General features: G+C 40.3%; 1 protein-coding gene across 1 annotated transcript; it reads right to left on the bottom strand.

Annotated features, from left to right (window-relative positions):
• Nucleotides 1–533: 533 nt before the first annotated feature.
• On the bottom strand, nucleotides 534–17128 carry LOC118416057 (F-box/WD repeat-containing protein 7-like). Its single transcript, XM_035821111.1, has 13 exons — nucleotides 16947–17128; nucleotides 11655–12672; nucleotides 11185–11250; nucleotides 10656–10800; nucleotides 9979–10139; nucleotides 9457–9612; nucleotides 8736–8861; nucleotides 8147–8236; nucleotides 7457–7545; nucleotides 5850–5928; nucleotides 4941–5134; nucleotides 4236–4293; nucleotides 534–3861 (listed from the first exon to the last, which is right to left on the bottom strand). The coding sequence occupies exons 2-13, from the start codon at nucleotides 12654–12656 to the stop codon at nucleotides 3706–3708; spliced, it is 2322 nt and encodes a 773-aa protein (XP_035677004.1). The 5' UTR covers nucleotides 12657–12672; nucleotides 16947–17128; the 3' UTR covers nucleotides 534–3705.
• Nucleotides 17129–17153: the final 25 nt, after the last annotated feature.

Genomic DNA, 17153 nt, shown 5'->3' with positions numbered 1-17153 from the left:
CTCTCAATCTCCTGATTCCGCAAAGCAACCTGTGTGGAACTGGGAGGTTGAGAAATATTCGTACGACTTGAGCTTCCTGCCTCTTCCTTGACACAGACGATTTAGGACCCCCTCCCCCTAACATCTGCTTGGAGAATAGTAACTTAAAAGGCATCCTGATCCTAGCACAGAAAAGGTTAACTCATGCAGAAGTCTTGATGCCAGAGATGTTTGACATGTCGACACATGATGTTTTAATTTTCATGGTACATTCTTCTGCTTGTGACTTGTATCTTTTTGTTCGCTTTTCTCTTCCCTACAACTTAGTACAAGGTTGTCAAAGCATGTCATTAAATCGTTGATAGGTAATGTATGATGTAAACGTTCTTCCCTGTGTGATTTCTTATCGACATTTGGGTGACTTACCTCTTTTAAGAGCACTTCTAAAGAACAAAATAGACTCGCAACCCAGTCATTCATGATGGCAGTGGGAAAGCAGTATCAGAAACTTTATTTTTCATTCATCTAGAAATAACAGACACTAAATCATTATTTGAGGTCACACTTTCAGCAGTTTTAATCAGGAAATAGAAATGTGTACAAAACTGTGACATTTCTCTATCATGGGATCTCCCACTAACCGTACAGGCTGCAACATTACAGAGTGACAGACTGGACAGACATGGCTACAGATTACATAACACACAGTACATCTATACAAGGAGGTTAAAATTTTTAACCTCCTTGATTTATACTAGTACAAGACGGAGGTTATATATTTATCATACTTAAGATACAGTTGCAACATACTAGCATCTGACAACCTACAAAATGTAAAAAGTTGCTGACCATATAAACTTACATTGTGTTTGGCACAATCGTTTACAGTGAATAATATTCAAGTGTGATTATATAATTTTTTTCTACCTTCTAATATACAAATAGTTCTTGATTGGCACATTTTGATTTTGCATACAGTCACGTTGACAAATGCTGCTATTCAAACTTCCGACACAAGGATCATTTTGCATACGACATTGCAAATATTTCATCTTAAGGAAAAGTATTTTTTCGAGACAACGTACAAATGTTTTGCCCAAGTTGGCATGTTCCACTCTCAATGTTAACATTGGTTGATGACAACAACACTTTGCTTACTGCCATCTCAATACTTCAATGCCAATGTCAACATGTACATTGATACCATCCATACAACCATGTATACGTGTGCAAGGACAACTTGGAATAATTCTACAGGTTCGTCTCCCTCACATGACCAAGATGAAAGAATAAGCCAGTGCACAAGTGAAACTGTGCATGTACAACAAGATGGACTGTGGGTAGTATGTCGACATTTTAGGCCTCTTACTATAAACAATGCTTCAGTCATGTCCAGACATGCTATATTCATATCTCAGAGTCTTTCAACTTGGACATATTGCCCACAATGCATCTAGCTGTGCCTGCTCTAGTTTCAACCATGCTTATTGTCTACCATGTTGGATGGTAAAACCTGGAAGTTGACCGGCTAATTTGATTTGTTCATGTAAATAATACATAACTGTACATACTGATTCATAATCATAGGTCAGACTTTTCCAGGTTCTACCAATCGGCAGCTGAGGTGCTGCATACCAACACAGTGTTGATGATAATGTAAACAATGTATTTCCAGTAAACATCTGTGGTGTACAGTTGCCCTTACGGTACTTGCATTGCCATTGTTGAGATCGAGACAACTACAAAATTTGCTGTGCGACAGGTTTGCTGTGTTCTACACACGCCGGGTGATAGTGCTCACAATTGCACACATCACAAATTTTCAACTTTAAAAACACACCTTCTATAATTCTGATACATTTGTATGACTTTCATTAAATTGTAACTTCCTCAGAAGAAATTCCACATTTTTTTTTTTACAGAAGAAATTCCACAAAATTTCAACACGGTGGTGCCCTGGGGCACGCATGTTTGCATACCATTTAAAACTCTCTACATTTAGATCTTAAATTGAGAAAAAAAAAAACACTGAAAAAATAATTACTACTTCAAAGTATCTGCTTGTCTTACATGCTACAATTTGAAGAAAAATCGACAAACAGTAATTTTGCTGTGAGCTGCTTTACATCGGAACTGTGGCAAAAAGAGATACTATTTTTTTTGTAAAACAAAATTCCAACCCACTCTGCTTCTTGCATGCACAAGTCCTAATACACAATGTATGTAATTTGCGTGCACAACAACTGGATGGAGCACTAAAAAATGAATTTGGTTTAACAACAATTTATAACTGTACTTCTTATCTTTGCAAATATTTTTTTGCACAATCTTGAATCCCAACACATTACCTGACATGTTATCTTAGTGTATCATTAACAAATCCTCCAGAAACAGATTCTTATTTGAATCATAGCAATGTAAAACTGCTTCTGAAAGATGATTGCAATTCATTCAAAACATGCCTTTTATTCTTCAGTTAAAATATCAGGAATGTTTGCTGTTGGTTTATATTCATGAAAGCTTATCTGGTAAAGGATCATGACAAGGACTAAAACTAAATATCTTTAACTCAATTCATCTTATGTATGATTGTTCTGGTTCCTTTCTCTTATGTGATGTATTAATGTAATAAAGGTATAGACCATAGGAAGAATAGCTGAAATGTCAAGCTGATTGTGGACATATAGATAAAGTCAATGTCAAGGTTTACCCAGTTGCAGTACATGACACTCATGGTTTAAACATAGTACAAAAATGTAGTCAAGTTGGCAACATAGAGTGATTTTTGGTATACATCATTCTGTACTCAGAGAGTTGAGATTTCCTACATTTCATGAGGCAGAGCAATGTCAAATTCTGCAGCACTAACAAACAAAACTGATGAGTTACTGACTGGCTCCAACCGTAGGTAGTCCTGCTTACCTGTATACTGGACCAGAACTGGACTTGTAAAGTTGATTATGTTCAGTTTCATGATGCAAACATGCAAGTCTAAACAGCACCAAAATCACAACAGGTGGAACTAGTCTTTGATTATACATACAAATGTAAATGTTATATCTCATATAATGTCATGTATTGTATTGTTTCTAATATGAGACACATGATAGTATGATCAAGTTTAATATTACATGTATCACTATAATGATGAAAAGACAAACGTTCATAATAAAGTTGCATTGTTTTCTGTTCACACACAACGTCTTCAGTTTATTTTTCTGCATTTTTTTACCTTTGCTTACTGACATTGCCAACTTTGCAAAGGTTTCAATGGAATAGCGAATTCAATTTGCTTTACTAATTTTTATGTTTGCTGGTAAAGAAGCCAAAACCTAGTATCAATTTGTCAAAATAAAATCTAGTAGTTTCAAGGTATAAAATAATAATTCCAAATTTGGATGTTCAAACAAAAGCTTTTGCAGGCTCTGCAGCAATTTAGTTTTCTGTAGCTCCCATCCTTCTTTTGTTTTAGTTTAGGTCATCCTTGGCTTGTTTCACAGGTATCATTCATGTTATTCATGTTAAGGCAAAAATGTATCAACACAAACTTTACCAATAAATCTTATCCTAAAACAATCTCTGAGAAAAAGTGGACCTTGTCCGGGCAAGCCGCCCGTGATAATGATGGGGAGGAGGAAACAATCCACAAGTATAAGTTGCTGACTTTGTGCACAGCACTCAAATTGTGCAGACTGTGCGGACTACATGAGACTGTTGGGCGTAACTTCACACTTTATCTGAGGAGACAGAGAAGTCCCAGAGTTTGACGGTCTTGTCGTAGGAACCAGAGACGATCATATAGTCATTGAACTGCAGACACGTGACCCCGTCGGTGTGGTTACGCAGGGTGACCAGACGTTTCCCGTCCTCGACGCTCCACACCTGCAGGACACAGGTGTTGAGTGACGAGCACATAGATGATGATAGTGAACATATACGATAGGCTTTACTCAGCAGTGTTTAATGTATGTGTGTGTGTATGTATGTGTCTGCCCATGTGTGTGTGCTTCCTGCAGAGATGGTGACTGCCCCATTCCTTGAATCCTTCAGGGATAAGGTGGCATATCTACACTAACACTTACAGTAGACCCCCCAACTTCAAAACCTAAACATTACCTGAGACTACAATGTACAACTGACAACCTTCTGTACTAGATCATCTGATAAGTAACTGGCATCAACAAGATGATGGTGGCCACCTAAAAACAAAGAAGAAGAAGATGTGTGTATACATATGTAGTAGAGAATCAACCTACCTTGAGGGTTTTGTCATCTGCTGCACTCACAATCCTCCAGTGGTCGGCCTGCAGACATCTGGGTTGGGATGGAAGAACACCAATAAATCAACACTGATCACTACAAATCCAATAATCCATTGTCCAAATTTCAAATCCATTGGATGCATCATGAGCATCAAGTTTCACATATCATTCTGAAAGCATGCATTCCTTTATTTGTTAGCATAATGCATGTCCATCATATTAAGTGGTATGTATTAGAAGTATATGTAGTTGTATACTCCTGTGTTCAGAAAAAGACCTCAACATAGGACGTAAATTTAAAAAATGACAACAGATGCCCTGGACTACAGCAGGACCATCTTGCATCCTCCCTTATTTGTTGTCAAGTATAGCAACCAACAGAATAACAGTACATGTATGTAGCGCCATTCAGTGGACAAAGGACACTGATTTAATAACTCAGAAGCGCAGTAATACAACTAACGGAGCAGCATTTATTCACAGCCGTACATGGCAGAGTCAAGTAGCCTGGTATCCAGCCGTATTATAGCTCCAGAGTCTCTTCTGATTCATAAGAAGAGACTCAGGAGCTATAATACAGCTGGATACCAGGCTAAGAATCAAAATCTCAGACTGACTGAAGAGGCACATCATTAATAATGACTTCATCTCATTAACATTAACCAAACCCACTGGCATGGACCTTGTTGTAATGGGTACCTGATAACCCCCGTGTGCCCCTCAGATCTGGTCCAGTCCAGCGTACTGACACACAGCCCTGTCCGCATGTCCCAGAACTTCAGGTCGCTGTCCAGCGAGCCGCTGACGATCTTGTCTCCTGTGAAGTTCAGGCAAGTCACCGCGTCCATGTGGCCGATCAGGGTCTTCAGACATTCTCCTTCAATATTCCATATCTGAGGTTGGCGCAAATAACAGATTTAGGCTGTCATAAATATTCTATTCTATTCTATGCATTACTGCAAATAGATTTCTTTAGGAAATTATTGCCTCAGGCCACACCAATTTAATTTCTTGGTTCACGGATTCGCTCGCTCCTATTTTTTGGGAAAAAAAATAAAAGTAAAAATTACCACTCAGCAAATTTTCACCATTAATGAAACCATTCACCAACTTTCTGGTGTAGCAAATTGGCCTTTGCATTATAAGCTCCTTAAAGTGTGGGTACAGGTGCTGTTACTGTACAATAATAGTGTTTTTGTACTTTTTTCAAGCTGAAAACTTTTTTTTCTTTATGTTTTGGATTAGCCGTTACCTATACCCCAACCATTTTACAATTTTTATTTTTATTTTTATTTCGCCCTCTCGCTCCATATTTTTTATGAAAAAATCCGTGAACCAAGAAATTAAATTGGTGTGGCCTCAGTTTGAAAGTAATATTCCTTCCAATCAATGTCTATTAGTTTAATAGGATAACTGAAAAGAAGGTGGAATCCTTTTTACAGAAAGAAAATCATCTTCAGAATTTATGATCACTGTCTTGGGGAAAGAAGGACTGAATCTGAATTTTGAAGCCTATTTGCTAGGCATTTTCAGATTTATGACTATATGAGAAACTTATGGGAAATATCAACCCTCATTCAGGTGAGGTTTAAAGGCAGAAAACTTTACCTTAATGGTGTTATCAGCTGATCCGGACACAATCTTGTCATCATCAAACTGGACACATAGAACAGCAGCAGTGTGTCCTCTATGGGTGACACAAAACAAAACAAAACCACATCACCAACGTTCTTAATGCTTAACTGATGAAACCAAAACATGCAAACCAGCAGAGTAGATATACTACACACTGCAGGTAGACTTAGAAAAATGAACAGCTTTTCACTGAAAACCAAGTTACATCAAAATCCACACTGTTGTAATGTATAGAAGAAAGAGAGATCTAAGTCTTCATATAATCATCTTCATGCAATGAAATATAAGCATTGTAATACTTCAAGTTTACTTGTAAATTTAGTGGTGCTAATCTGGGCAAGTAGCTCAAAATGATAATGATATAAAATTATCCAGTCTATAGCTGTTACAGGGGTCTCCCCAGAAAATTTTAGGGGAGTGGTGCTGGAGGGCGCGCTGCGGCCGATGCAACGTAACGCGTGGCTATTAGGGGGGAGTGGTTCGGAGAGGCAGGATTCCTGGAGAAGCTGTTGCATTTTGCCTTAAATATAAAAATGAATCACAATTTGAAGCCTTCCCCTGACACTTAAGCTTTAAAGTCTTTCAAATTCAGACCAATTGACTTAAGTATAATACATGTCCAAGTTAAGTACATTTTCAATGCAAACTATAAGCTATATCTATTGAAATATAAAAGAAATGCAACTTGACATATGTTGATTAATCTAGGACTAGTAGGAGGCTCTTTTCAACAACAAACAAAATAAAAACTTATCACCCGCATTTATACAGTAAAGTTTTCCACCATACTAGGCCACCTTGCTGAGTGAAAATTGCAAACAGAAATGTCACAAAACCAAAATTTTTGATGGGAAAGAAAGGCAAGGGATACATTTTGGGTAGAAATCATGGCAAATCACCAGATAGGAGCCTTTTAGAAGCTTGGCACCACTACTAGCAGCACAGTCTGGTGCTAACATAAAGATAAACAAGGTCTATTGTCTGTTTTTTCTCAGTCTTCCTTGTCTTGAAAAACAGGTTTTTTAATGAGATTATCATATGCAAAAGTCACCAACATCTATTGTCTACACGCATAACAATAGGACAAAAACAAAGGAGTGTGATTTTTGCTGCCAACCCAAGCTCACTGACACAAAGGAAGGGTGTATGTGTCCATTTCTCTGCAAAATATGAGACCTCTCTCACTCAAACTTCAGGGAATTCAGTTGTTTTTTCCCCCTAGTTGCCCTCAAAAGACATAGAGAAACCCATAGAGTTGAAAATTGGGGGAGTGGCGCCAGGATTTTCGGGAGTGGCGCAGCGCCGTTGTTCCACTCTGTAGGGAGACCCCTGCACAGTGTTATAATCGCCTTTTGGCGTAACACACGCTTCTCAGGCATGCGATTCAGCAGCAGCTGTTTCTACTACACTGAACTAACTGTCACACCTACTAGACCTTTGCACATCTATCTGCAAGTATTCTTTAAAAGTATCCTGCTAAGATATCCCTACTGTGCTTGGTAAACATCACTTTGGCTTGCCGAACATTGCAAACATGTAACAAATAACAAAACAAGAAAATGTCTTTGATTGTATGTTACCTGAGAGTGTGTTTACAGTGTCCAGTTCTCAGGTTCCACACCTTCAGCGTCTGGTCATACGAACCACTCACCACACGTTCTTCATCCACCTGAGGTGCAATAACAACAAGAAATCTCATACGCTTGATAAATAATTTTTTTTTTAATTTCTTTTTTCGTTCATTATTTTAGTTTTTGTGAATTTCTTTTTTTTTATTATTGCCAATCTCTCGCTGATTCTGTTTATGGTATTTTCCCACTGGCTGTCATAAGGCAACAGGAAACTGAAGAGAGGCAATGAGATAACCAAGGAGCTTATATTGAGATATAAGCTCCTTGAGATAACCTATTCTGGAACCTATGACCTAATTTCCTGTCAGTGTCCCCACTTGCCATGTTGAAACCATCCAGTCTACTTTTTTCAAATACAAGCAAACAGACATGCCGAAAAAAACAAACCTCCATACATGAAAGTAACATTGTCAACAACAATACTACCCGGTAATATTGGTTTGGTTTGGTTTTAATTAGGATCTCCATTTGTGACTGATATGTCACTATTTTTCCTGGAGTCCGGGTGAATGGTACTCATTTTCAGTTCACTTGAGTGGCACACAATCGGTGACACAGGGGGTTTCGAACTCTGGACCTTATCATACTGATACTTATCATTCAGAGTAAGTCTGATTTCAAAGTCTCTATCTGCGTTACCTTGAGGCACCTGACCGTGTCGGAGTGTCCGATCATGGTGACCCTGCAGGCGATACTGGACCAGCTACTCTGCATAGACAAGTCCCACACCTGCAGGATGGGAGTAGAACCAGGGATCATTAGTACACAAACCTGAAAAATTCTTTATAACCCTTTGATGGATTATGTGGATTTATTGTGTCGCTATTCAGGGGTCTTCAGAAAAAATATAGTTGGATTTTTTTCAGACCAAAATGATTCTTTCTGGTCACAGAAGAAATGTATAATCGTATTGGAATTTGAAAAATTACTGACTCTGAATAAAGACAACTGAAAGTTTTAGCCAACACAAATAACATAATATTATGTCTTTAACATATATATATATATAACAATCACATTGAATTGCTATTCCGACATAGACCTTTTCTAAAACTGTTAGTTGGTTTATGTTTGTGGGAACTAAATTTCACAGTAGTACAGGAGGCATTCATAATGTTTGAATTTTGTGGCAATGCAAGTAATGAAAGACAGAACATAGATGTATGTGAAAGGTTTGCAGTGAATGTTTCTTGATCTACACTTAGTCACAGTTTGTGTGCTGACCAACCTTTATTGTCCTGTCCGTGGCCCCGCTGACCAGTGTGTTCCCCTCCAGGTGCAGACATCTGACCGTGCCGGAGTGTCCGGCCAGGGTCAGCACTGACCACGGCGTGTTGGTCCTGATGTTCCAAACCTGAAGTAAAGAAAATAAAATTATGGAAAGTAGCAGTAGCATGTAATATCCAGTATTTGATTATACTGCTGCTGGTATCCCTCACATAGTGGTATTAGTAGTCAGCTAGTCTTCACACAACACTTCCAAGCAACTCACAACTCCACCCTTGAAATCTTGAAAAACGGCTAAGGCCGAAGATGAACCAAGGTTAAATAAAGGTTAGAAAAAAAAACCTCTATCCAATTCATCCAAGCAGGGCTGTCTCCAGGATCTGTTCTTCCTTCCAGAGAAGGAAATTTGCTTGTTGGGATGGACATTTTAAACTTCACTGTCTGAACACCAAAACAATGAAACATAAAGGCTGGAGATAGCCCTGGTTCCATTGGCCTTCTTTGGTGTTATTTTCCATATAATTTACATGTAGATTTACTGACCATGAAAAACAAATCCAGGCCACACATAGGCTAGTCTTGTTTCTCTAGCCAGTATTATATTGCCAGTATTATACAATCCCTTGCTGTCAGTGGGGCTTTACCAGTAGAAGGGCAGCCAGATGTATGACATAGTCAGGCTTTTGTTACTCTATATAATAAGGATTTAAGCTACAATGTACCTTGATGGTTTTGTCTGATGAACCACTGACGATCCTCGTGTCGTCGAACACCACACAGGAGATGCCCTGTGTGTGTCCATCAAACGTCTTCACAGTGCAGGTCCCCTGCAGCCAGTTTCTTCTCAGGCAGTAACGCTCCCCAAACACCTTCTTCCACTGGAAAAACAATAAACAATCAATTGTTTCTTTTATTTCTTTGCTCCTTCCTTCGTTCCTTCCTTCCTTCATCCATTTCTTATCGATAAAACACATAACCGAGAAGCCTAAATTCATGGAAAAATGACACCATGATTGTTTATAAAGCATGAATAGCAGCACATAGACTTGTAGACAATAATGTACTCAATTACTCAATCAACAGTTCTTTTTGCCATCCATTTTTGTACCTACAAATGTAATACATGTAGTATTTCTACGCAATTGTGCCTTTGCCCATGCACTATGACATTACATTTATATAACATATATACGTATGTTTCTTTATAGTTTGTGTGTACAATAAAATACCCCATGTGCACTCACATGTATGGTCCCATCGGGCAGCATGTGGTTGATCATCTGTTTCTGTGCGGTGGCCCTGCTCATCTGCCACGTGGGGAGGGTACAGAACCGGCGCCACAGGCACGGCTCGTTCGCTAGCTCGTACCAAACCCGCGACGTCTGGGAGGCACGGGTTAGGCTCACTGCAACATAACAGGTCATTCAGTGCAATTGATGAGGATTTAACATTTCTCATATTGATAGATTTCATAACTGTAGAAGATAGCTTTGAATATCTCATAAAGCACCAGGCTGGTTGTGTACATGTATTTATATCTATAAAGCTAGTATAACTGCCCATCTGTGTAACACACTAGCTTTGCAGGCACCTGGCGCATAAGCAGCTGGTTGTAGATGCATGTAATTGTTGAAAGGTTTGCAGTTAGGCTGTTTTCTTTTATTGGACCAGTGGCCGTTAAGATCCTTGGAACATGAGCTTGGGACAAAGAGTTTATGACTCTTGTCCTTTCTAAAGACTTTGGGTTCAATGACCTTATTAGCTAAGTAGGTCAATGAAGGTAAGACATCCAGGTAATGAGATACGCCACAAAGCAGTTTCTCAAGAAACTGAGTGGATATGATTTTCCAAAATCATATCCAGTTGCTTGAGTAACTGCTTTTCGGCGTACATACTAGTAGTACATGTAGATTGAACGAACCCGGGTCCAAGAAGGACAGGATGTAGATGGAGATGGATGCTGGTAACCATGCCAACAGGTCCTGACAGTTGTGAGGACAGGTCTGGTGCAGGATGGGCTCCATGGCAACCGACAACAGGTGCATCTGGGGCAGTCCACACTGGTCCTGGAGGAGAGGGGATGAAAAATTGTAACTTTTTTTTCACGTTAGCAATTTTGTTTTCTACTTTCTCACCTCTGAATATTTTTCAGACAAGTATGGAGTTTTAAAAATCATATTTGCACTTGATGCTCCCAGATTATGTCTAGCACATTTTCCTGCTGGCTTTCATAAGGCAGCAGGAAGCTGAAGACGGGCAATGAGATAAACTATTCTGGGACCTATGACCTAATTTCCTGTCAGTGTCCCTGCATTCTCCCTACATGCTCCCTTCCCTGCGTTCTTTCATGATCTATTTTGTCAACTGTTTGTTTCATTCATAAAACAATGCCTGCATACTGTCATCAGCAATCCTCTTAGTGACCTAGTAAGGTTGTAAAAAGTACTGACCAGTATCCTCTTGATGACAATGTTTTTCTGCTGATCGTTGAAGTCTCCAAACCAGTCCATCATCAGCTGTGAGGAACAAAAGTAAACAGAGATGATATGAAATATTTCAGACTCTTCAGGCACAATGAGTTAGAGTGACATACACGAGAGAGGCACAGAAAAAGGGTAAAACGAGTGGGCCAACTCTCTGTCATTCTTGAGAATGACAAATAATGTCAAAACTGGCATGTCTCCGGGCTGCATGTCTTCAAGCAACTGGGTTAGCAGCACTGGCATGCTTTGATATGGCAATGATGGAAGTGGCAAACAGAAGTATCAGAAAAAGGTTTTGGTGCAAACTTTGTGGGTGTCAGTCGTCTCTTCGTCAAATATTGACCATCTGTCTAATGGTCAACATTCACATTTGGGAGATTCTTGTTAATTTGTTATTCTTGTAGGTACCTTTGTCTTGTCAGAAAGATAATTCTTACCTCCATACGCTTCTTGAACTCTGGCCCGTCTACTCCCTCCCCTAGCTGCCTCCTGCCCTCCCCCAGGTGGGGTGACAATGGTACGTCCCTCCCTGGTTTGCTGGACTGGCCCATTCTGGGAGAGGGGGACCTTGACCCTGTACCGTCCATCCCCCCAGCTCCCAAACAGTGGACCGAGTCTGGAGTCCAAACGCAGCACCTCCCGTCATTCGATCGCTTCCTACTATGGGTCTTTTTTGCCGTGTCCAGCTGGTCTCCGCGGCGTGGCTTTGGACTGGGCGACCGCGAGGCATTTCTCTTGTTACCGACGTGTAAACATTGTGGCGTCTGACCCACCGCGCTCCTTGGTACGCTCTGTGCCGAGGGGCAGTGGGAGTGCAGTCTACATGAGAAGCTGGCGCGATACTGGTGGTCGTGGGCGGAGTTCAAGTTCTGGTCATCTTGGCAACATTTTGCGGATGAGTTTGTTACAGAGGGATGTAAAGAGTCTAGGTACGACGTCGCCCTCGGATACAAATTCCCTGAGTCGGATTCCTCCGAGGATTGCGACGATAACGTCTTTCTCCTCTGGATGACGATCTTGGGCTTACGCGTTGCCAAGGAAACCATCTCGATCTCGTGAAAGAGCGCCCGTGCCACGCTGGGTTTGATGCAGCTCTGAGAGTCCACTTGTGAGTTTGGGTTCGCCTGGTGGCGGATGTGTGACTCCGCCATGCTCAAGTCCCCTTCGCTGGACGAGCTACACTCTGACAGCGCTCGCGGGCTGGACGGAGTTGAGTCCACGTCCATGCGGTCGTCGGGAAGACAGGCGGCCCCGGGGTGAGGCGTCCCCGCCGCCTCTGATTGGCTGCAGCCCCGGGAGCTCTTGCGGCGGGCGAACCAGGTGACCCTGTCCCAGACTTTGGACCGACTTTTGGCACGTTTGGGAGACTGGACGGTCGGCCCGTCGGAATCGCTGGCACCTCCACTGGCGTAGTCATCCCCGCCAGCAGCCACATCCATCCTCAGCCCTCGCTGTCTGCAACACAAAAAAGACCATATAAAAAATTCTGCTGCAGTACCAAGGTCACATACCAGGGGGCTAAAAATTGACCCTGATCTTTGTCTTTCCAACACCTACCAACATACCAAATATCATTGTAATCCATCCAGAGGTTCTTGAGTCATGCTGACTACAAAATCTGGAAACACAAACAGACACACTGACAGAGAGACAGACATGTACATACTCAAAGACACCCCCAAAACTGTATCGCCATTTTTCATGGAGATAATCATAACAAACTTTCTTCCACATGTCGTCACTGTCATTGAGTCTATAAACGACACAACTCTTCTTCAAGAGTGAGGTACATCGTCAGTAGATCTGATTTTGAATTTGAGATTGATTTCCGGAACCAGAATAAAACATGAAGAGGTACATCAATATCACAGCAGAAAAATCTTGTAAATACTGCCAAGAAAGAATCAATATAGGCAGTGACATAAACGGCCTCTACATGCACATGTGTGTGGCAGGAATAAAGTGAAGGGAATATTTATAGTGGATTGTTGTCCTGTAAGTCAACAAGTCAGCATCAAACTTTCAAAGAAGTAAAAAAAATTTTACACCTTGATGGCTTGAAAAATGTTTAGCATTCCTTAGTGAAGTGTTATAGCTTACAAAGGAGACTCAAATCTACAACATTGTAAGAGTGTACATGGGAAAATGAGACAAAATAATAATACATTGTAAATTCAAATCTTCAGGATGATTTCTGAAGAAATTGCATTACCTTGCTAAAGCTCTTACCAAAATAAGTATAACATTACTAGTAGTAATCCTAAAGCTGGGAACTCTCCCTGTGCATAACAGACCTTGATATCCTTATTGGTATAGTATTAGATCCTACACAAAAGCAAAATTCTATCAATTCCTAAAAGATTGCAACCCAGGTCCTGGCGTTAAGACCTTACCTGGACATAACGTTAATCCAAAAGCTGATTTTACGCAGGAAAACTTTTCTAGTGCTTGAATAACAAATTGAAGACTTCTCAAGTCATGTCCTGAATTTTCCTTAGCTTTAAGTTCCAGCAAGTGCATGAAACTGTGGTATTAAAGTTTTTGGAATTCCATTCTCTGGTTTTAAAACAAAGTATGTGCTGGATGGCTCCCAACTCAACCACTTGCTGGAACGTCTCCTTATTTGGTATGGGGTGTGCCAGAGGTGCGGGCAACTTTATCCACCTGCCAGTGGAAGTAGGTCACCTCTGCAGGGATGGTCACTGTAGTGTACTCTAGCTCTACCCAACAATCCCACTACTCTATAACGTCCTTGCTCTATCTACTTCAGACCTAACAGAGTTTAGACCGTACACTAGCCTGGAGTTCAGCCTTGATCGCTTTGGTCCACTCCAGAAGGCAGGGTAGCAACCTCTGGGAGCAGACCAAAGCAAACAAGGCCAGACTCCAGGCTAGTGTACGGTCTAAACTCTGTCAGGACTGAGTTACTAGTAGATAGAGCAAGGATGTTATAGAGTAGTGGGATTGTTGCGTAGAGCTTAAGACTGTGTAATGGTGTAACAGTTAAGGAATTTGGCTCAGAGCCCAGAGGTCCAGGGTTTGAATCCCCTGACATGCCACTGAGGTTGTATCCTTAGGAAAGGCTCTTACCAGTAATACCACGACTATCCCCACAGCACTCAGGACTACATACTTTCCCCACTCCAGCCAGGTGTAAAAATGGGTACATGTACCTGACTTTGGTTTGGGGAGGGAAAACTAAAACTAAAAGGTGAGGATCAGGAGAGGGTTGGGTTCTGCCTGTCAATACCGTGTTTAAGACATGGTGGATAACAACCTTCTACTAGTACCACTATGGGCTTAAAATGCTGTGGGACTAGAAGGAATGTTTGCTTTTACCTTTCAGTGGCCTTGTTAACTCAACGTGACAGTCGAAACCAAATTCATTGATTTCAATTGACATTTTGAACATTTTAAAAACAAATCAATAAGGATAACAAAGGTGGAATCCCAAAAACTAAGATCATCTTACTATCTACATACAACGAATAATATTGATTAAGTATTAAGGATATCAGGGACAGGTAACATGATGCTTCCATGTCTGTGGATGTAAAAAGTAGAAATCCCACCATGAATGTCATGAAAGGTACTCACAAAATGTGGGAATCCTAGTAGAATAGAGGAGTGCAACATCACTCAAATCAGAAATGCGAAAGAATGACGACTGTATCAACATGTGTCAGTTCCCCATTAACTCCCAGCTGCGCTATTTGCACGGGGAGACTCGACTACAAATGTATTATGCATAGAGGATTTAGGAGGATTCCCTCAGTGACTCTCCAGGCACTAAAAAATTCATAAGACTGACTTGACCCTGTCAACTCTCTTGCTGAGAAAGTAAATTAGGTGATTGAGTCAGTAAAGAATCAAAACTGTACATAGTCACTTGTGCCCTCAGGGGTAGATATGGGATCAAATAGGAAAAGAGCGGTTATTGCTTTGTATTAGGAGTGAACTATATGAACTTATATAAGAGGTAACATTTATTCAAAAACTGTCAATGCAAGACTTACACAACTGTTACATCATTTACATGTACATGGATAATTTTATATACTATATGATGGTGGAAAGAGAAAGGACATTTTGGAAAAAAACTGTATACCATGATGATTATAATATAAATGTATATCTGTTACGTATCATCTATGCATATAGAAATAATTCTACTAGAAAGCATAAATAGCATCAAGTAGATTCTAAACAAATGCTTGTATTGCTGCCGAAAACGCCTAGAGCCCAAATATCTGCTGTGTTATGCTGGTTTGACACATGTACCTGGTAAGAGGCAATTATTATTTCTGTTAATCAATTAACTGAGCTAATGGAGCCGAGTTGATGGATAGTGCCCATTATCTGCAGGGCATAATCCAATCAATAGTCAATCTCAGTTTCATACAAAACTGGCGACTGCCTTACTATTTTGTCACTGAGAGGATCTCTTTGGAACAGCCTATGTCATTTCGCTCATGGCATTTTGGACTCAGTCACTCTCAACTAACAGTTTTGGTAAAGGTCCTACGATAAATGTGTCATGATTCATGAGTCCGAATGACATGAGACATTGTTCAGGAAATTCCATTATTAGTCCCAGGCTACCAGTGACCTTAATTTGATAGTTAGCTAAGCTAGTATCTGCAAGTATCAATTGGGTGTTGAATATGGACTACACTTTTCTATCTCTATATGTATAGCAGAATGTATATAACATGGCTACAGGCATTACACATAAACTGTCACTTGGGAAATCTTTCATTCAATGAACACAAACTCAACAAGAAAGCACCCATACCAGCATGTCACACTCACCTGTAAAACATAATAGCTATTACAGTATTAGCTGGAATACCAACACAATAAAGGTAGTAATACTAAGATCACTTAATACCTTTAAGTTAGGGTTACATATAGAGGTTAAATACATCGTCCCCCCCATCCCCCAGATATAAATCCTTCATTGGCCTCTCTGGGGGCATTCGATTGGCAGAAGGTGTTTTTTTTGGGAGGGGGGGTGCTTTAGGTTGATTCGAAATTTTTAACTGAGAATACGCCGGGAAGGAAAATATGCCGCAAAAGGAAAATTGCCGGGTAAGGAAACTTACTCGACCCCAGCGAGTACAAGATTTGCAGCATATATTCCTTACGTGGCATTTTCCCTTTCTCTGCATATCTTACTTCCCGGCTTTTTAAGAATCGCGAATCAACCTACCACCTCCAATGTCCACGAATTAGATTTGATCAGTAAAATGACTTACAGTGTCTTCCAGAAAATGTTTTAATGACAATCTATGAAAAAAATACTTAATTTTTGCAGTGCTATACGATAGACCTCATAAGTCAAGTAAGTCTGCTATTGTATGCTATGATGATATAGTACTAGTTATATACTCTACACAGTAATATTATCTTTAATAAATGCAAGGAGATTGTAAAATTGGGATTTTATAGTAGCTCAATTTGAATTTCAACTGGTTGATCTGGAGTTTTGGACATACATCGTTGTTGTTGTTGAAAGATAGGAAAAATGAAGGTTTTTCGCGATAGGAAAGAGAGTGCGGAAAAGCAGCCTTACCACCAAAGACGGTCTAGCATTATTTTGTTTAATTTTTAAACCCATATTTTTGTAAAATGCTAAAATTTATGACAACTGATGAATAAGAAAACAAGCCAACCGTAGTATCAAATATGAACGACTCAAAAACGGAATATTTGTCTCTTCTACTCACCTCTGGGTCTACCGGTCCATCCTCTACCTCCTTCTTGTCCTTCTCATCTTCCCAGAGGGCGTGGAAACCAGAGTCTTTAAGAAATATCAAGCTGCCAACACCTCAGACATACCTGCATGCATGCAACAAACGGAACAACACCTGTTTACCTACCATCATGCACCGCGAGGAGGTCAACAGGTGAAAGTTCGTTCAGGGTCAAGATTT

The sequence above is a fragment of the Branchiostoma floridae genome, chromosome 5 (assembly GCF_000003815.2).
Source record: "Branchiostoma floridae strain S238N-H82 chromosome 5, Bfl_VNyyK, whole genome shotgun sequence".
NCBI classification, from domain to species: Eukaryota; Metazoa; Chordata; class Leptocardii; order Amphioxiformes; family Branchiostomatidae; genus Branchiostoma; species Branchiostoma floridae.
Note: the sequence above shows the minus strand (reverse complement) of the source record. Positions and strands in the feature narration are given on the sequence as shown.

What these genes read in the sequence shown, in the direction of transcription:
- LOC118416057 (XM_035821111.1), bottom strand. Translation starts at nt 12,656, where the DNA reads ATGGATGTGGCTGCTGGCGGGGATGACTACGCCAGTGGAGGTGCCAGC. An exon ending in ACACGGTCAGGTGCCTCAAG is followed by an intron (nt 7,546 to 8,146) that starts GTAACGCAGATA and finishes ATTGCACCTCAG; the next exon opens with GTGGATGAAGAACGTGTGGT. An exon ending in CAGATGACAAAACCCTCAAG is followed by an intron (nt 3,862 to 4,235) that starts GTAGGTTGATTC and finishes TGTGTCCTGCAG; the next exon opens with GTGTGGAGCGTCGAGGACGG.